The sequence below is a fragment of the Danio aesculapii genome, chromosome 12, assembly GCF_903798145.1.
Source record: "Danio aesculapii chromosome 12, fDanAes4.1, whole genome shotgun sequence".
Classification (NCBI taxonomy): Eukaryota; Metazoa; Chordata; class Actinopteri; order Cypriniformes; family Danionidae; genus Danio; species Danio aesculapii.
In genome coordinates this window covers 47,425,846-47,448,345 of record NC_079446.1, presented here as the reverse complement: position 1 = coordinate 47,448,345, position 22,500 = coordinate 47,425,846, and the positions used below count along the sequence as shown (strand labels likewise).

At 36.8% G+C, this 22,500-nt stretch overlaps 1 protein-coding gene across 1 annotated transcript in view; it reads left to right on the top strand.

Annotated features, from left to right (window-relative positions):
• The window catches only part of pax2b (paired box 2b), a 74,336-nt gene that overhangs the window by 28,098 nt on the left and 23,738 nt on the right, over positions 1-22,500 (top strand). Inside the window, exon 7 of the mRNA XM_056469030.1 lies at positions 19,089-19,264. Within this exon, the coding sequence (XP_056325005.1) occupies positions 19,089-19,264 (176 nt within the window). The remainder of the gene's footprint in view (positions 1-19,088; positions 19,265-22,500) is intronic.

Sequence of the window (22,500 nt, the reverse complement as noted above, 5' to 3'; positions counted from 1 at the left end):
GACATGTAATCAATTACAACACATTTATTTACAGTATATTTTTAAAATAAACCAGTTTTGCTCATTGATATCAACTGTTCTTCACACAGCAAACTACATCCTGCTTCTCTTATTAAGATTTCATAGATTTGGCCAATTTAGCCACTATTAATGTTGATTCAGTGACTTAAATAGTTGCAGCTCAGTTCCTCCTGAATGCATTTATAAAATAACAAAAAAAAATCTACTTTCTGCTCTTTAAGGGACAGTTCACCCAAAAATGAATATGTACTCTTTATTTACTCACCCTCAAATGATTCCAAAGAGAAAACAGGTGGCCATTGACATATAGAAGTCAATGTATACCAGCTTCAAATATTTTTCATTCATTTATTCATTTTCCTTCGGTGTAGTCTTTTTATTAATCAGGGGTCACCACAGTGGAATGAACCGCCAACTTATCCAGCATATGTTTTAAACAGCAGATGCCCTTCCAGCCACAACCCAGTACTGGGAAACACCAATACACACTCATTCACACTCATACACTACGGCCAATTTAGTTTATTCAATTCACCTACTGTATAGCGCATGTGTTTCTCCAAAGATTTTTCAAAATATCTTCTATTGTGTTCAGCAGAAGAAAGAAACTCAATCAGGTTTGGAGCAAGTGACTGATTAAATGATAGAATTTTCACTTTTGCGTGTACTGTTCCTTTAATTCATATTATAACATGCTATTTCTGTGTGCAGTATACCAAATACTAGACTTTAGAAATGAGATAAAAATGAGAAATTCACTTACATGTTTTATATCTGCTTACTTTGACATCACATGAAGGCTTTTTGTCCAATGCTGACGGTGTTTTTTTCAGCAGCTCTAGAGAGATCAAGGCATTAATGGCTTGAAAAAACAAAGCAAAAACTATTTGTTCATTGGACAGCCGTGCTTTGTAAATTTCTAAATAAGAGTGTGTGTTTGATTAAAGTGTGTTATACTGGCATTAATGTGTGCAGTGTTGCCAATTGGGCGGTTTTGAACTTATTTTTGTGGGTAAAAAAGGACAGACATTGACAAATTAGTAAAAATTTGGGCGGTTTTGCTACATAACGCCCGCCCCCTGGAACGTAGGGCCCCTCCCACTTAGCGTGATTTTGGTGGCCCCTCCTACTTAGCGTGATTTTGGCGATATTTGGCGACCCACACCCACACACACACACACTTAGCGTGATTTCCAGATGACTGGGCGGGTCTTTTTGCATTTTGGCCGTTTTTAGGTGAAAGTATTTCACTGGCATTGATGTGTGCTGTGTTGCCATATTGGGCGGTTTTGAATTTATTTTTGTGGGTAAAAAAGGACATAGGCGGGTAGTGAAAATTTGGGCGGTTTTGCAACGCCCACCCCCCACATTGCATGAATCAGTCAGTTACATCTGGCAACACTGAATGTGTGTTGCACTGAGCTTCATGAGTGTTTCTGCTGTCAGATGCTGCAAGGGCGCCGAGGTGACAGAACTGATGCTGTGTGTGTGCGCGTGTGTGTGTGTGTGTGCATGTCTTTAAGATGATGGACTGTTTTGTGGGTTGTTCTCGGGCTCAAATGATCCTCTTGATGCTTGGCCATTTTCTTGATTTAAGTGTTGGGGATGAAGAAATGGAGGAAAGAGAAAGAGGAGGAGGAGAGCAGTGTGTGTGTGCTGTAAAACTTCACAAACAGTCATGTGATGCATACACACATACGCACATTCCCGCACACATACACTGCAGGGCTGTAGACACCTGGAATCCAGAAAAGGTGTACTTTATCTCTGCCAGATGAACCTGCATCTGCACACACACACACACGCACACACACGCACACGCACACACACACACACACACACGGTTGCCAGCAAAGATGCTTTTATGAATAAAAATGTCTTCCCTGCAGCAAAATCTAGTAATTATAGAATGTAAAATCCCATAATGCTTAGGAAGTGCTGCATGTTAGAAGTTGCACTGCTGATAAATTTGGGGTAGGAAAATGACATGTTAAAAACTAAAAGTAATGTAAACAAACAAGTGAGTGACTTTGAGAAACAGCTACTGTAGGATTACATATGAACTGAACGTGAAATTACATATATAAAGACAAAAAATTAATGAGTAAACATACTGACATAGGGCACACAGCAAGAAGGTCGCTGGTTCGAGCCTCGTCTGGGTCAGTTTGCATGTTCTCCCCATGTTCGCGTGGGTTTCCTCCAGGTGCTCCGGTTTCCCCCACAAGTCCAAAGACATGTGGTATAGGTGAATTGAGTAGGCTAAATTTTCTGTAGTGTATGAGTGTGAATGAGTGTGTATGGATGTTTCCCGGTGATGGGTTTCGGCTGGAAAGGCATCCGCTGCGTAAAACATGTGCTGGATAAGTTGGCGGTTCATTCCGCTGTGGCGACCCCTGATTAATAAAGGAACTAAGCTGAAAAGAAAATGAATGAATGAATGAATGAATACTGACATAAATGTGAAGTTTTGAAGCAGAAAAAATTGTACAGTATTTTCTTCTGAAATGTTCCAAACAATTTTTGTTTTATTTATATCTTTTCCTCTTTTTATGCATCTTAGAAGTAAAACGCGCTGTAAATAAATCATGTTTTTTTGTTAACAATTACAAATAAATAGCAAGTAACTAACTAAATTTAAGTTTTGAAGTAAAATACTGATTTTAGCCACTTTTCTTTTCACAAAACAAATTTTCTGTCCATCCATAACATGATGTATATTAGGGTTAAAGTTAAGGTTAGGTGCAAAAAAAAACATGTAATAATATACTTTGGAATGATTAGGGTATAGAAGTACAGAAACAAACTTGCATTGAATTAAATTAAATGCATTAAATATGAACTCAGTTTTCACTAAACTCCATAAAAAACCTCCCAAGCACAAACAAAATGATAAAAAAATATGTATTCCATCCAAAACATAATGTAAATTAGGGTTAAGGTTAGGGTTAGGTGCAGGAAAACATGTAACCATGTTAACTGTTAGTAAAGCTGCTTTGGAATGATTAAAAACAGCCATGCAAATAAACTTCCATTGAATTAAATTGAATGCATTAAAAAAATAATAAACTCAGTTTTCACTAAATTCCTTAAACAGAATCTCAAACCTGCACACAACCAAAATGCATTAAAAATGATAATAATTTTAGTCCATCCATGACATGATGTATATTAGGGTTAAGGTGCAGGAAAACATGTAATAATGGGAACCCTTTGTAAAGCTGCTTTGGAATGGGAATTATTTTGAAAAGCACTATACAAATAAACACACTGAATTAAATTGAATCCATTAAACTAAACTCAGTTTTCACTAAATTCCTTAAACAGCATCTCAAACCTCCACACAAACACAAACACAATGCACTTAAAAACGAATTTTAGTGCATTCATAACATGATGTATATTAGGGTTAAGGTTAGGGTGCAGGAAATCATGTAATAATGTGAACTCTTTGTAAAGCTGCTTTGGAATGATTATTATTATTGTAAAATGCGCTATACAAAATCAACTTATATTAAATTAAATTGAATGCGTTAAAAATAAACTCAGTTTTCACTTAATTCCTTAAACAGCATCTTGAACCTGCACACAAACAAAATCCATATAAAAAATTATTTTTAGTCCACCCATAACATGATGTATATTAGGGTTAAGGTGCAAGAAAACATGTAATAATATGCACCTCTTGTAAAGCTGCTTTGGAATGATTATTATTATGAAAAGCACTACACAAATAAATGGAAATTAAATTAAATTAAATAGTATACATTAAAATAAACTCAGTTTTTACTAAATTCCTTAAACAGCATCTCAAACCTCCACATAAACATAAACAAAATGCACTTAAAAGTAATTTTAGTCCATCCATAACATGATGTATATTAGGGTGAGGTGCAGGAAAACATGTAATAATGTCAACCCTTTGTAAAACTGCTTTGGAATGATTATTATTATTGTGAAACGCGCTATACAAATCAACTTAAGCTGAATTAAATTGTATATATAACAAAATGCACTTTAAACATTTTTAGTCTATCCATAACATGATATATATTGCAGGAACACATGCAATGATATGAATCCTTTGTAAAGCTGCTTTTGAATGATAATTATTATAAAAAGCGCTATACAAATCAACTTAAATTTAATGTAGGTAAGACTTTACAGTAAGGTTGTATTAGTTAATGTGAGTTAATGCATTTACTTACATGAACAAGCAATGAGCAATACATTTATTACAGTATTTGTTCATGTTAGTTAACATTAGTTAATGTTCAGCTAGTACAGCTGTTCATTGTTAGTTCATGTTAATTCAAGGTGCATCATCTAATGTTAACAAGCATGGACTTGAATGTTAATAATGCATTAGTAAATGTTGAACTATGATTAATAAATGCTGTACAAGTACTCTTCATAGTTAGCTCATGTTAATAAATATATTAACTAATGAAAGCTTATTGTTCATTGTAACCAAAATGTATTTATGAAAACCCACAGAGTTTTCACAAAATTCCTTAAACAGCGTCTCAAACCTCCACACCAACAAACAAAATGCATGCTAAAAATAACTCTTATTTATAAAAAACACACACACACAGATTTAAACAGCAGCATAACAGATCTTGCTGGTATAAGCAGTGTGTTTTCAGTGTCCCGCATGTGGCTCGTGCAGTGCCTACAGTAGGTTTGGAAGCAGGGCCCATTATGAGGCCAGCAGAGAGATAATGCACTGTGACATGCGTTATGTACACGGCGGAGTGGCGAGAGCGGGCCACGGGGACACAGGTGTCACGCCAGCCATTAATCTGACAGCGCTACTGTATTACTGCAAATTAAAAGTAGCACGATACAGAGAGGGAGAGAGAGAGAGAGAGAGAGAGAGTGTGTGTGTGTGTATCCGTATGGACTCTGGCTGTCTGAGCTACGAAGCTGCAAGTGACATTTAAGAGAATTTGCAATTCCGCCGAGAAAAGCTATTACGGCACAAATTAACATCTAACATCCACACATCCCAGCTCCCCCCTTTACAGCTGTCTCATAAGAGCAGACCATTAAAAAGATGAGAGGCGTTTTACACCGACCAAACCAACGCAACACACCACCGCCACCACCAATCTGTGCGGTGCATTCGAGATTAAACGGTGACATTAAACCGGTCGGGTTTTGTTTGTGCTAATTTAACAAAGTTGTAAATAAAAGAAGGATAGTTCAGGATTATGCAAGTCTAAATGTTTCTGAGATCTGAAAAAATACAAGATTTGTGGATAACACTTTACAATAAGGTTCATTAGTTAATGCGTTTACTAACATGAACTAATCATGAACAATACCTGTACAGCATTTATTAATCATAATTGAACATTTACTAATGCAATATTAACATCCACACAGCATCCTATTTCATCATCTTAATCAATTAATAAAACACCTTTTATAACCAAAGATATTACCATAGATTTACTGATACTTTAGGTAACACTATTTTGATGGTCCTTTTCAGTATTAGTTGACTGTCCAGCCTGATCTCATGAGGAAACGTAAGTATTTTACGTTTTGACAGTTTAGTGGCTAATTCGTACGAATTCGTACGAGTTCAGTCGTACGGAATTGTACGATTTTAAAAAGGAGGCGTGGCACCTAACCCCGCCCCTAAACCCAACCGTCATTGGCGGATGAGCAAATCCTACTAAATTGTACGAATTAGATCGCACAAATTCATACGAATTAGCCACTAAATCAAAAAGTTACGAATTGCCGTGAGATTGTGTTGGACTGTCCTGCTTAATATCTGTTGATAAAGACATTCAACAGACATTTAACAGACTATAAGAAACTTTGCAAGTACATGTCAACTTAGAACTTACACTAACCCTAACCCCAACCTAACAGTCTACTTAAAATCTAATGAGAATTAGTTGGCATGTAGATGCAATGTAACTTAATTTGACAAACTATTAAAATAAATAGTTTATTATAATAACGTTATTAATAACGACCATTAAAATAAAGTGTGACCATACTTTAATGTTCACTATGGTTGCCACATAGTAAATTAGCATGTTTAATAATCTGCCGCACTGTTTTAGGAGTTCCAATTTTCCTATTATCCATACTAAATATTTATAATTATAACAAACACATATGCATGATTCAAAACTTCATGTCCTAACTATAGTATATTGAAAACAGTCTAATGGATCTGCATGACGTAATACTTTACAGTGTATTTTAAAAGAGCGGATCGAGTGCCTAGTTTTGCCATTAAACCACTATCAGTTTTTTTTTCTGGCTCTACAATTACGAGAAGTACACACTTCATGTTTTTCAGTATTAGAATACAAACTACTACCAGTCCCCTTGGAGCTGTGATGGTTTTCTACTTAACACGTGTAAGATGTTGAGATCTGAAGCGAAAGCGTAAGAGAATCTCTGGTTTGGCCGTCAGTATTTCTCTGTGTCTTTCCCATGGGGTCAGGCCCTGTGGGTGTGAATCCTGCGGTGTTATGGAGTTGCTTATCTGCTCTGATAGAGCGGCTCCCTCGTTACCTCCGTCTTAATACTGACTCACGTCAAAAGGAATCCGCTCCACTCAGTCGCAGATCAATACCACAGCAGCAGGGCAGCACACGTCGCAACTGTGCAGCAGCGCCTCAAAGCCGGTGCCATTGCAGCTCCAGGTGAAAGCCATTACATAAGCACTAATGGGAGAAAACACTGCTTCATTCAGTGACGGAAGAAACCCGCCGGGTGACTGGATCAACCGAGCACTTCACTTTGTTAACCTAAAAAGAAGAAAGAGCAAAAGTGGAGAAAGTTATGTTATAGTTAATAGAAAAATGACAGTTCTGACATTATTGTTGTTGCAAATCTGTTTTTATTCTGACATACGTTTTTGGACAATAAAAGTCATATAAACTTGCATTTGCACTTTCTACATATGCAAACTTTACATTTACACTTTTAAAATAAGGAAGAAGCTACAAGTGGTCTTAACAGTGATGCAACAGAATATTTTTGGCTCCCCAAAGAACGATTTACTGCCAAGTTCAACAAAGAACCATTTTTTTTATATTGTGAAGATCATTTGAACAATTTAAAGTAACTTTTTCATCAAAACATAAATGCAAGTAAATAACATTTATTTTTGAGTGTGCATTGACTTTTTTACTGTAACAGTCAGCTGTATTTGGACAGACAGACAGACTTGCATTATTAGGTTCATCTGTCCAACTGCTCGTTAATGCACATTTCTAATCAGCCAATCACATGGCAGCAACTCAACGCATTTAGGCATGTAGACGTGATCAAGATGATCTGCTGCAGTTCAAATCCAGCATCAGAATGGGGAAGAAAGGGGATTTAAGTGACTTTGTACGTGGTATGGTCGTTGGTGCCAGACGGGCTGGTCTGAGTATTTCAGAAACTGCTGAATCTACTGGGATTTTCACGCACAACTATCTCTAGGGTTTACAAAGAATGGTCTGAAAAAGAGAAAATATCCAGTGAGCGGCAGTTCTGTGGGTGCAAATGCCTTGTTGATGCCAGAGGTCAGAGGAGAATGGCCAGACTGGTTCCAGCTGATAGAAAGGCAACAGTAACTCAAATAACCACTCGTTTCAACCGAGGTCTGCAGAAGAGCATCTCTGAATGCACAACACGTCCAACCTTGAGGCGGATGGGCTACAGCAGCAGAAGAACACACCGGGTGCCACTCCTGTCAGCTAAGAGCAGGAAACTGAGGCTACAATTCACACAGGCTCACCAAAACTGGACAATAGAAGATTGGAGAAACATCGCCTGGTCTGATGAGTCTCGATTTCTGCTGCGACATTCAGATGGTCGGGTCAGAATTTGGCATCAACAACATGAAAGCATGGATCCATCCTGCCTTGTATCAATGGTTCAGGCTGGTGGTGGTGGTGTAATGGTGTGGGGGATATTTTATTGGCACACTTTGGATCCATTAGTACCAATTGAGCATCGTGTCAACACCACAGCCTACCTGAGTATTGTTGCTGACCATGTCCATCCCTTTATGACCACAGTGTCTCCATCTTCTGATGGCTACTGCCAGCAGGATAACTCGTCGTGTCATAAAGCGTGAATCATCTCAGACTGGTTTCTTGAACATGACAATGAGTTCACTGTACTCAAATGTCCTCCACAGTCACCAGAGCTCAATCCAATAGAGCACCTTTGGGATGTGGTGGAACGGTAGATTGGCATCATGGATGTGCAGCCAACAAATCTGCAGCAACTGCGTGACACTATCATGTCAATATGGAGCAAAATCTCTGAGGAATATTTCCAGTACCTTGTTGAATCTATGACATGGAGGATCAAGGCAGTTCTGAAGGCAAAAGTACTAGTAAGGTGTACCTAATAAAGTGGCCGGTGAGGATAGATAGATAGATAGATAGATAGATAGATAGATAGATAGATAGATAGATAGATAGATAGATAGATAGATAGATAGATAGATAGATAGATAGATAGATAGATAGATAGATAGATAGATAGATAGATAGATAGATAGATAGATAGATAGATAGATAGATAGATAGATAGATAGATAGATAGATAGATAGATAGATAGATAGATAGATAGAAAGAATATATTTAGCTGCAATATAATGATGTTGTTTTCCTGGTCACAGTGAGAGTCATGTGCAGATTCAGTAGTGTATTTCCTCTGAGCAGCTGAAGCGTTACGTTCATCGCTCTGCCAGAACAGCGAGCCCGCACAGTAATGGCCACACATGTGTGTGTGTGTTGCTCATCCAGTGAGTGGGAAGCTGTTGTCACTGCTGTGAATGACAAATGCAGTCGTATTGATCAGGTCTGTGGCCCGGGCTCCCTAATGGCACCTAATTAATGACTTCATTTGCCCCTGCGCCCGATACAGCAAATACCCACTCCACCTCAAGGACCCCCATGGGAGCTGTCCAAACAGAGCGCCAGAAAGCGGAAAAACACACACGCCTAAGCCAAGCATCACTGTTACTATTGCTCAGAGTGCTGTGATTTCAGCTTGCAACTGGCTAGAAAACCAATTATGAACATCCAAAAAAAAGAAAGAATAAATATAAATATAACACACACACGCACGCACGCACTCACGCACACACACACACACACACACACACACACACACACACACTCTCCTTGAAACAAAGAATACTCCAGAAACAAAATGCAATAATACTATAGCAATGAAAAAGAGCACTTTAGAATCAAAACAGCAATACCATACCAACTGTCTAGATCCCCCAATCAGTCATGCAGCAATGCATTTCCTATTGTATATCCAAAAACACAGGAACAGAGGAAAAACCCTAATAATAGACAACCCTAACAACACCCCAACAACAGCCTAGATCACCCAATCGATCATACATCAATACATTTCCTACTGTACAGCCAAACAACCACATAACAACTGCTTAAAACCACCCAGAAGTCATTTTACATTTTATCCTATCAACACCATAACAGTTGCCTAAATAATTGAGTAAATCATACAGCAATGCATTTCCTACCAAACAAACAATCACAATGAAACACAACCAGAACAAACAACCCTAGAAACATCATAACTGCGTAGATCACCCAATCAATCATACAGCAATGCATTTCCCACTGTATAGCCTAAGAACCATTTTACAACCTGCTAAAATCACCTAGAAGACCTTTAAAATAGAATGACAATTTGCCAACAACACTCTAAAAACTGAATACAATCTTCCAATCAATCATATATCAATGCATTTCCTATTGTACAGCATAACAATCTCATAACAACTGCTTAAAACCACAGAGAATCCATTTTACATTTTAAATAGCAACAATATCCTATCAACACCATAACTGCCTAAATAATTGAATAAATCATACAGCAATGCATTTCCTACCAAACAAACAATCAGATTGGAACACAACCCTTACAGACACCACTAGAAACATCATAACAACTGCGTAGATCACCCAATCATGCATACAGCAATGCATTTCCCACTGTATAGCCTAAGAACCATTTTACAACCTGCTAAAATCACCCAGAAGACCTTTAAAATAGCATGACAATATGCCAACAACACTGTAACAACTGAATAAAATCTTCCAATCAATCATATATCAATGCATTTCCTACTGTACAGCATAACAATCTCATAACAACTGCTTAAAACCACCAAGAAGCCATTTTACATTTTAAATAGCAATAATTTCCTATCTACACCATAACAACTGCATTAACAATTGATAAATCATACAGCAATGCATTTCCTACCAAACAAACAATCATACAGCAACACGGTAAAACCAAACAAGACCCTAGAAACATTATAGTATCCTAGCAGCAACCTAACAACTGCCTAAATCATAATAAATCACATAGCAATGCATTTCTCACTGTGTATTCCAGCAATAACATGGAAACATGTTAAAAACCACCCAGGCAACCATAACAACACTCCAACAACCACCTAGATCAGTGTTTACCAACCCTGTTCCTGGAGGCACACCAACAGTGCATATTTTGGATGTCTCCCTCATCTGACCCATTAACTTGAGGTTTTGGAGTCACTTCTAATGTCCTGATGAGCTGATTCAGCTGTGTTTGATTAGGGAGAGTTTGAAAATGTATACTGTTGGTGTGCCTTCAGGAACAGGGGTGAGAAACACTGACCTAGATCATCCAACCAATCATATAACAATGCATTTCCCACTGTATAGCCTAACAGCCATTTTACAACCTGTTAAAATGACCCAGAAGACCTTTAAAATAGCACTCTAACAATTGAATAAAATCTTCCAATCAATCATATATCAATGCATTTCCTACTGTACAGCCTAACAATCTCATAACAACTGCTTTAAACCACCAAGAAGTCATTTTACATTTTAAATAGCAACAATTTCCTATCAACACCATAACAACTGCCTAAAGAATCTAGTAAATCATGCAGCAACAGGAACAATTCACTTGACATTGTTATAGAGAGGAACTGATGCCGTGTACTGTACATAGCATGAATCTAACTTCTCCAATTCCCCACTGTATATCCCAACAATCAAACAGCAACAGGGTAAAACCATACAGAAGTCTCTGTAAACTGCGCAAAAGTGTCCTAGAACCATACAGCAGTGCAATCTGAACATCCTATCATGACAAACAGTAACAAAACACTTACAACTATTCTGAACAAAACAACAGCAATGCACTAACAACAATATAGATGACCTAATCAGTCACTGTACATATTATATGTACATATATGTACATTTAACATAGGAAAACGGACAATTTTATATATGTCACATATGTCAAAAATCAATATCAAAACCTATACTAAAACATATGTTTATACAGGTTTTTCCATGAGGGTAACTAAAGAAATACTTGTCTACAGGCTATGATCATTGAGAATCATATTAAATTACTGCATTGCGATTTTTGATTAAAACATTTACTACGGTAGCTACCTTCTTTGTTGTATTTTAGATTTAGGGCTCAAATCTGATCAGGAAATATTTGAATGAGATTCACCAATTAGGCTTATGTTAGGTGTAGCCAGCTCTCATTTATTAGCCATAGTTAAATTCCATAACATGCCATTTACATGTGATACCAATTTCAAGTGTTCGCACATACATATGTCTTTTGCATTTTATTTTAGTTCTTAGTTATTGCCTTGATGATAGACAATATGAGCTAGGCATCGTGTATGACAGTTGCCAAATTGAGATATGAGCTATATAGGAGACATATCCTGTATGTACAGTTGAAGTCAGAATTATTAGCCCCCGATTATTATTTTTTTCCCAATTTCTGTTTAATAGAGAGAAGATTTTTTTTCAACACATTTATGAACATACTAGTTTTAATAACTCATTTCTAATAACTGATTTATTTTATCTTTGCCATGATGAGTAAATAATATTTGACGAGATATTTTTCAAGACACTTCTATACAGCTTAGTTACATTTAAAGGCTTCACTAGGTTAATTAGATTAACTAGGCAGGTTAGGGTAATTAGGCAAGTTATTGTATAACGATGGTTTGTTCTGTAGTCGGTCGGAAAAAAAAATTTGCTCAAAGGGGCTAATAATTTTGACCTTAAAATGGTTCATAAAAAATTAAAAACTGCTTTTATTCTGACCGAAATGAAACAAATAAGACTTTCTCCAGAAGAAAAAATATTATCAGACATACTGTGAAAATTTCCTTGCTCTGTTAAACATCATTTGGCAAATATTTAAAAAGAAAAAAAAATTCAAAGGGGGGCTAATAATTCTGACTTCAACTGTACATATAGGGCATATATGTGGATATAAAGAAGCAATACAGGAGACCTATATGGCCTGTATATGCACATATATGCACCTAAATTTTGCCTATATGTGGCATATATATGCATATATGCAGCGCATATATTATCTTATATGTGCATATATACTGCATATAGGTTTCAAAGATGCACATATATTCTCAAATAGGTTTTTTCCATGTGGGATACACCAATGCATCAATCCAGAAGAGCATTGGAAACAGTACAACAGTGTCATAGCAAATATTCAGACCCTAGTAACCACAAAGCAACACACTAAAACACTTAGAATCTCTAACATAACCTACAGTAAGTAACCTTGGCAGCCATCCACAATGCATCACTGCAGGGGCATGTTTTGCAAGCATCAAATATTGTAAAAATGTAAAACCGTACTTGGATACTTACACACACACACACACAAAGAGAGAGCAGTGTTCATTGTGTCTGTGTGTGTGTGTGTGTGTGTGTGTGTGTGTGTGTGTGTGTGTGTGTGTGTGTGTGCGTGTGCGTGTGTGTGTGTGTGCGTGTGTGTGCGTGTGTGTGTGTGTAAGAGCGCGCTGTGCAGAAAGAAAAGGTCACCGTGACAAGCGCAGTGGTAATAACCAGCTGAAATGGTGCCATCAGACAGACATGATTGATCAATTGAATTCAGCGGCAGTGAAAAATGTGCGATCAAGAAGAGTATTATAGACACGATGAGCTGGGACAGGATCCTCATCAAGACTTCATTCCAGCCTGAGCCTCCATCACTCCATCCATCCCTCTCTCCTTCCCTCTGCTTTTAACCTCTCGTCCCTCTCCTCGCAGATTCTTGAGCTATAAAAGAGAGAGAAAAAAAATTATAAACAGAAATCAAACACATTTAATGATATTTACTTGTATATGTGTAACCTTGCACAGTTATACCATACTACAGGGCCTCTATGTAAGAATGGTTATGCATTAATCAATCTGTTCATTGTCATTGTGAGTTTGTAACTTAAAATTGCCAAAAAACAACTGCGAAAGCATGCAGACTGATTTTTATGTGAAGGACTTTTTGGTGACTGTTTTTTCTCAGTCAAAAAGATGATGTTTATTCTACCGAAAGTCTCTCTTCTGTTCGGTCACATAAAATGAATCCTTATTATGTTCAAGAAAACGCAGAAAAGGCTCTTTTGAAGCATGTAAACATGTCAGGCAAAGAAAAATAATCAAATCAACCTGCTGTACACTCTCAGAAAAAAAGGTACACGGTGGTGCGAATAATGTTCCTTAAGGAACAGTTTTGTATAGTTGTACCTTATATGGTTCAGAAAAGTCCTCTTATGATACTGTTCTGGACCTTTTAAGGTAGAACTGAAATGAAGGTACACAATTGTTCCCATAAAAAAGGAACATACGTGTTGGACAACTCCTTTATTACAATATCTATGAACATAAATATTACTGGAAAGACAAAGTGATTTTAGGAGTCATTTACCTATTAAAGCACGAATTATCATTTAAAAGCATACGTTTAAAGAAACTCATAAACATTATTTATTAAGTTCTATGAAACAAAACAACAGGTAAAACAAAATTATAGGTATTGTAAACAAAATATTTAAGGCATTTTTATAAAACATTTGTTAAGCATTTTCTGATAAATAAAGTTTCATTATTGATATCTGCAGCTTTTGGCTAAAGTAATTTAGTAAAACTAATCAAACGTTGTGTACATCTTGTTACAATACTTTTGCAGAATTCTATTTCTATTTTAAAATTAAGTAAATTAAATGAAGTTTTAAGTGATTATAAAGGTATTGTGTGAAAATTGGAGAATGTTTTTTTTATATTGTACATGGGAGAATGTGTTTCTGTAACATTTTTGTGAAAAGTGTGAAATGTTTAGCAAAAATAGATCTTTTGATTGATGTTAAAGTATTTTTTATTCTTAATCGGAAATAGAAACGATGCATTTACACAAAAATATGTATTAAAAAAACATTGTTTATAAATGTAAAGTTATAAAAAAGTTTACTGAAAACAAATTTATGCATTTAGGATAAAGCAAAATGCCTTTAAATAGTTCTTAAAGGAACACATTTGACACTGTTAAGGTAAGTGTCTTGTCTTGTAGTGGTGCCTTCATGGATCAGATTTGTACCTTTGATGAAGGTACAATATTGTATCTGCAGTTTTTAAAATCCAAAGGTACATTTTGTTTTGCCATGGTACAAATCATGTCCTGTTTCAGGTACAAATCAGGTACAAACTGCAAAGGTACAAATTTGTTTCTTTGTTTTAAGGTACAATTCTGCTCCATGAAAAGGTACTGCCCCAATGACAAAGGTTTGCACATTCTTAGGTACAACATACCCTTTTTTCTGAGAGTGTATGTCCAAAATTATAATTAATTTTGTTTAAGTCCAAAGATTTGTTTCAAGACTATCAAAAAACTGAGATATATCCAAACACACAACATGAGTCCACAAAGTGGTGCAAATATATTTGCTATTAAAACAACATGGTGGAAAACGGGAAAATTAGGGTTGCGTTGGTCTGAAAAAAGCAACATGTCGGGCAAACACGTCTTGCACCTTATTGCGATGGGTGTATGATAGGGCCCTTTGTATCAAAATATCCAAAAACTGGTATTACATTATCTTAAATGATTTGAAGAATGTTAAAATCCAAAGAACAAGGTATTTAATCATATGAGATGGAGTGTTCATGCTACTGATTCACACACACCCTTGATTTAATAGGAAATAACAGGAAAACAGCAAAACTGCTTTAATATGTCGTGTGTTATAAAAGACTGCTCAGAGCAGCATTATAACAGAATCCTTAAATGTATTTAGTCTGATAAAATGGTGTTGCTTTTTCTCCATGTGATCACAAATGATAAAACCAGAAGCGCTAGACTGTGGCATAATAAAAGCTCTGCTGTTTTTGTGCCAAGTCAAGCTTATTTCTCATTAATAACTGCTTCAGCATTTTTCTCTTTTCACTTCAATGACGAGCTTGCGTTTCCAGTCTGTCGCATTCACATGCATACGAATGGAAGTCTATGGGGCGAAAAGTGCAGTGTGACCGCGGCTTTACTCTGCTTCATACTACCATGATTATAAGAGTTGAATACTTTAGAACACAGGTGTCAAACTCAGTTCCTGGAGGGCCGCAGCTCTGCAAAGATTAGTTCCAACCCTGATTAAACACACCTGATCAAACTAATTTCGTCCTTCAGGCTTGTTTAAAACCTCCAGGTAAGTTTCTGGAGCAGGCTCCAGCCCTGCAGGAATTAAGTTTGACACCCCTGCTTTAGATCATCCACAAAAAAAAGTAATGAAGACCACAACTCCCATGATTCCACTCCCTCATCAAAATACGGCGCTGGTTGTTGTGAATATGAGCTCTCTAGTGGGCAAAATGACATACTATGTCTTCATTCAATTTTCGTTTTGGCTTAGTCCCTTTATTAATCTGGGGTCGCCACAGCGGAATGAACCGCCAACTTATCCAGCATGTTTTACGCAGTGGATGCCCTTCCAGCTGCAGCCCATCACTGGGAAACATCTATACACACTTATTCACACACATACACTATGGACAATTTAGCTTACCCAATTCACCTGTTCCGCATGTGTTTGGAACTGTAGGGGTAACCAGAGCACCCGGAGGAAACACACACCAACAAGGGGAGAACATGCTAACTCCATATAGAAATGCCAACTGATCCAGCCAAGGCTCAAACCAGCGACCTTCTTGCTGTGAGGCGATTGTGCTACCCACTGCGCCACCGTGATGCCCTACTGTGTCTTCAAATATATATGAATATTTAAATCAATTTATATATAAAGGTTTTTGTCCCAGGTCTCAAAAATGCAAGTTTTTTCCTTCCTCAGGTCATCTTTCTTCCTCTACATCCATTCCCTCTGTAAGCTGGGTCAATCAATACAGGCAGAGCATGTCATACATCACAGCAACTGTGGGCCGCACGGAGAACATAATATGCCTGTGAATGCAGAGTGACAGATTTGTAAGGGAGACACGACTTTCCAGAGAAGGCAGGATGTGAAGATATTTAAAGGAGCTCTAAAGCATTCTGGCAGGGTGAAAGGAGGAGAGAGAGAGAGAGAGAGAGAGAGAGAGAGAGAGAGAGAGAGAGAAAGAGAGAGAGAGGTGTGTGTGGGGGAGTCTTTCTGCACAAGGGTAATCAGGTCAGAGGAAAACCAGGAGAAAGTGCTGTGTTTGTGAAACCTTGTTTAACCCAGTAAAGAGGTTGAACAATACTGCACAGGTTTTCTTCAGGTGTTCGCCAGGTTCAGAATGAAGACGTTTTCATTCATTCATACATCAGGGGTCATCATTCATCGCCACAGCGGAATAAACCACCAACTTATCCAGCATATGTTTTACACAGCGGATGCCCTTCTAGCTGCAAACCAGTACTGGGAAACACCCTCACACACTCATTCACAGTTATACACTTCAGCCAATTTAGTTTATTCAATTCACCTATTGCCCATTTCTTTGGACTGTGGGGGAAGCCCACGCCAACATAGGGAGAACATGCAAACTCCACACAGCAGAGTGCTAACCACTGAGCCACCGTGCTGCCCAATAAAGATGTTTTGAAGAATCAAATATACATTGCAGTCTAGAAACAGCATAATAGTGTCCTAGAAACACCCTAACAACTACCTAGATTTTTCAATTAGTTATAAGTCAATGCATTCTGAACATCCTATAATAACATCACACATGTATAGTAACAAAACACATGCAACTATTATTAACAAAACAGCAATGCACAAACAACAGATGAGCGTTTTTAAATTCTGAAATGTAATCAGAATGAAATGTATTTATATATTAAATATTCATGTAATGTAATGTGTATTTATATAGCGCATTTATTGTGTAAGGCTATTAATCCAAAGCATTTCACAATCATGAGGGGTGGTGGTGGTGGGGGGAGGGTCTCTCCACACCACCACTGTGCAGCATCCACTTGTATGATGTGACGGCAGCCATAGGAGAATGGCGCCAGAGCGCTCACCACACACCAGCTATAGGGGCAGAGGAGAGACAGTGACAGAGCCAATTCAGTGGATGGGGATGATTGGGAGGCCATGATTGGTAAGGGCAGATGGAGGGAATTTGGCCAGGATACCAGGGTCACACTCCTATTCTTTTAAGAGAAGTGCCAAGGGTTTTTATTGACCACAGAGAGTCAAAACCTCAGTTTAACGTCTCATCCGAAAGACGAAGTAATCCCTGAGGTGATCCACTATTTTGTTTTTAATAAAAAGTAACTCCTATTATGACCACATAATCTCAATGAACCTAACTTTTGGATGTTTTTGATGGAACTGCTTAATGCTTAAGTGAACTTGATGTATACTAAACACTGTTCCTGATAAATGATTGAACAATTTTGCTCTGTAAAGTTGCTGGGATTCAATCTGTATTACATGAAGTGCTCTATAAATAACAGTGACTTGACTTGATAAATGTAAAAATTTGTTGTTTACATGAACCTCCTATGAGCAAAGATAGCTGATTTTAAATCCCTTTGCACCAAAAATACATTATATGGTTCGAAATTATATTTTTGATGACAAAAATTATTATTAAGTAAAAATATAGTGTTCCATGAAGATTTTCTGTGAATTGTTATGTATACTGTAATAAATGCCGGGTTCCACACAAACAATTTGTGTTGGAACAACGTGATTAATTAATTAATTCCCAAGTTATTCGCTTTTACAAGTTTATAAACATAAAACAATTAAGTTGTCCCCGCAAAAAACTGAAGAATTGTGTTGTTTTAGCTGGTCTTAAATGCAGTAAGTAGTTTGAACAAACAGAAAGATTTTTTTTTTTGTGTGTAATGTGCATTTCTAAGCACTATTTTAATATTTAGATTTTTTTTTTTCAGATTCTTGATTTTCAATAGTTCGATGGATAGAAGCTTTCAGGTGTTGTATAAATCTATCCAATATATCCAAGTAGAATACTTCTTGAGGAGGAGAAACAGGGGCAGGGCTTGGTTTTGTCCATCAGGAATTGTTTGGATGGGTGTGATTTGCTATTAGTGGATCTAATTTGAGTGAAGCTGTGGTCACACTGGGCTTTTCCTCCCATAGACTTCCATTCATATGCATGCGAATGCGTCAGACCGGAAACGCAATGGTCATGCGTCAAGTTTCGCATGTTGCTGAGGTGCAAAGTTCAAGCTTGGTGAACTCTGACCTGCGAAATCGCATCACTTGACTGCGTGAGACCAATCGAGGATCAAAACAGGACCTCTCTGGGCAGAAATTTAAAACATGGAGCAATCGCTCACTTTTTTTAATGTCTAATCATCTTGTTTAATCCCGGCCCTTTTCGCAGCGCCTCACGACAGAATTTCACACACACAAAGCCCGGTGTGACCGTAGCTTTACCAATTGATCCCGCACTCATAAACACCAGATAAACACCAATCAGAGAGGAGATATGGTTGAAGAGGGAGGGGAAGTTATTCTGATTCAATATTATAATGTTGTTTTCCTATTTAAAAACAGATGCACAAACAAATCTTTTAAAATAAATAATTTAGACTATTTTGACATCATTGTGCCTTCAGTATACTTCACAAAGCATTTGAGGTTTTGCCTTCGAAGCACAAATGTAAACATGATCTTTTCACCTTTGTCTCGAGAATATTCCTTCCAGCTTGTGTTTCTCTCAGCCGTGTGTAATGTGTTGATGTGTGTTTGCAGACGGTTCGGAGGGTTCTGCTCAGAGCAGTGACTCTCAGGGCAGTGTGGAGAGTCTGAGGAAACATCTGCGAGCCGATGCCTTCACACAGCAGCAGCTGGAGGCTCTGGACCGAGTGTTCGAGAGACCGGCCTTTCCTGACGTCTTCCCCACATCTGAACACATCAAACCAGAGCAGGTCAGTCATTCTGCCTCAGATCTAGACCCGTTTATGCTTACAAGAAATGTACAACCAGACAGTACTGTGGTAAAAGCGTGGTATCAGATGGTGTGCGGTTTGGAATAAAAACTTTCGATCCCACTTTATATAAAGTGGCCTTAACTGTTATGTACTTCCATCAAAACATAAATACAATGAACTTACTGTGTTTATAATGTTTTGCAGAATACTATGTACTGTCCCTTACACCTTAACCCACCCTGGGTTAATGTGTAAGGGATGATCAAAAGTGTAATTACAGAAATTAATTACAGATGTACAGTTGAAACCAGAAGTTTACATACACTGTATAAAAAGGCACATAACCATTTAAAAAATGAGTCAGATGTTAATGTGACTAAACTTTTTCTCTTGTAGGTAAGTTAGGATTATCACATTTGTTTCTGTTCTGTTTAATAGCAGAATAATGAGAGATTTTTCTTGAAAGTCAAGTTTACATACAATAAGATTATTAAACCTCTGAAAAAGCTCAGATGATGGTGTCAAGGTTTTGGAAGTTTCTGATTGGCTAATTGACAACATTTGAGTTAATTGGAGGCACAACTGTAGAATAGTATTTAAGGAAACAGACCTAAAAGAGTAAACGTTTAGTATGATTTACCATCAGACATTTCCAAAAAAATGATTTTGTTCCTTTTTTAGTGTGGATGTAAACTGGTTTTAACTGTATTTACATGTAAGTATTTAACCAGGCACAAGTACAATTAGGGCTGCACAATATATCGCTTCAGCATTGATATCACAATGTGCGCATCTCTGAATTTTCAATGTTGCGTTTATATTTTGGGATTTTAGTTGACCAACAGTAGAGCCACAGTTTAGAACACATGAGATTTGTGGAGTCATTGCAGAGTTGAACTAAATTGAAGTAAAATGTATCATTTGCATGTGTTTCTTAAGCCTGAGACTGAGATGTTCAAACAAGTTTAAAATGTTGTACAAAATTGTACAGTTTGTAATTTCATTAGTACTAATTTTATTGAATTATTTCTACATGTGAAGACTATATAGTGTTGTTTTACATTTGATTATTTACGTTCTGAATCTGAATATTGTTAGACTCCCCCAGAAAACCACAAATGTAGCTTTTCTCTTTGCTCTATTGTGTGCATCTATGTTTTGTAATTTAGTTATTATATTTGATGCAAGATTCCCTCCACTACAGAATCATCCCAATCAGTCTAAATTAATGCAATATTTCCCAATAAAGATATTCAAGTCACCTGGCGAAACTGTATTCATATCGCAATATATAGTTGAAGTCAGAATTATTAGCCCCCCTGAATTATTAGCCCCCGTTTATTTTTTTTCCGCCCAATTTCTGTTTAACGGAGAACATGTTTTTCAACACATTTCTAATCATAACAGTTTTAATAACTCATTTCTAATCACTGATTTATTTTATCTTTGTCATGATGACAGTACATAATGTTTGACTAGATATTCTTAAAGACACTTCTATACAGCCTAAAGTGACATTTAAAGGCTTAACTAGGTTAATTAGGTTAACTAGGCAGGTTAGGGTAATTAGGCAAAGTTATTGTATAATGATGGTTTGTTCTGTAGACTATTGAAAAAAAAATTAGCTTAAAGGGGCTAATAATTTTGACCATAAAATGGTTCATAAAAAATTATAAGCTGCTTTTATTCTAGCCGAAATAAAACAAAAAAGACTTTCTCCAGAAGAAAAAATATTATCAGACATACTGTGAAAATGTCCTTGCTCTGTTAAACATCATTTGGGAAAAAATCTAAAAAGAAAAAAATTAAATGGGGGCTAATAATTCTGACTTCAACTGTATATCGCAGACAAACCAAATATCTCAATGCTGGATTCTTCCAACATCGTGCAGCCCTAAGTGCAATGTAAAAAATATGTATTTACGCAATAAGTACATTGTAACAAATGATTAATTTCAGCGTAAGTACATATTATTTAGGGCCACTTAATATAAAGTGGGACCAGATTTTCTCTGGTTTTCAGATTTACTCTTACGGTGACCAAGGCTAAATTTATTTGATTAAAATATAGTGAAAACAGCAATATTATGAAAATAAAAATAGAAATTGTTTAAAATAACTGCTTTCTATTGGAAAAAAAAAAATAAAATGTAATTTATTCATGTAATCCAAGCTGAGTTTTTAAACATCATTATAAATTATATTTATACATAATACATAAATATAATATAAACCCTACTGGGTTAAAACTGTACAAATGTAGCAAACTGTAGCGTTACTGAACAATAATAGTATAATACTATATTATTCTTTCATTAAGAAAAAAGCACAAATAAAAATACCACAGTACAATGTCTGAGATATCTAGAAAGCACAACTACGACTGCTAAATCTCAACACCTATGCTATGTGGCATTTCAGTTTTGTGTGTGTGCGTACTGTATATAAATATGTGTTGTTCGGCAGTAATTGCTAGTGTTGCAGTGAGGATCAAAGAGCAGAACTCCCTCCATCTATTGATTTTTCTAACAGAATAAAAATACATTCTTAGGAAAAACCACCCGAGATGAGCTCACAGCACCCGCGCATGAGAAATGATGTCATTTCCTGTCAGAATCCTTCATAGCTGTGTACCAAAGCTAAACGCTTGCAAAATAACAACGTTAGCGATTAATAACACACCCACGCACGCACGCACAAACAACAGCATATGAAACCCTTTATGTGTAATTTTGTATCGAAAGTGTTGGATTTATTATAATGGATAACCTTTATTTACTTTCATTAGACGACTAAACAACAAGTGACGATTAATTCCTCTCCCCCGAAAGCACGAGTCGGGAGCCATAAAGCAAAGGGAACAGCCTAATTGAGTTCATTTTAATTTGGGTGCGATCGGGAGACATTACTCCAGCGATTAATCAGGCCGACAGCACTCACCTCCAGAAGAAGGCCTAATTTGCAGCTAATTACAAAACTGATTTTCACTGCAAGATCAATACCGAAATGAATTGGAAATGACTCGCAATCACAAAGGCCGTCAAAGAGGGTATTAAAAAGGAGGGGAAAAAGATGAAGGAAACACGGAAAGCCTTTGAAGGAAAAAAAACGGGCGAACGGGACGCTCTAGAAAAATCAGTTTTAATTTAAAGCAATATTAATCAGACTATTTTCTCCACTCATAGACCTTCTCCCTCTGGTTTTTATTCCTCCTTCTTCCCTCTATACCCGTC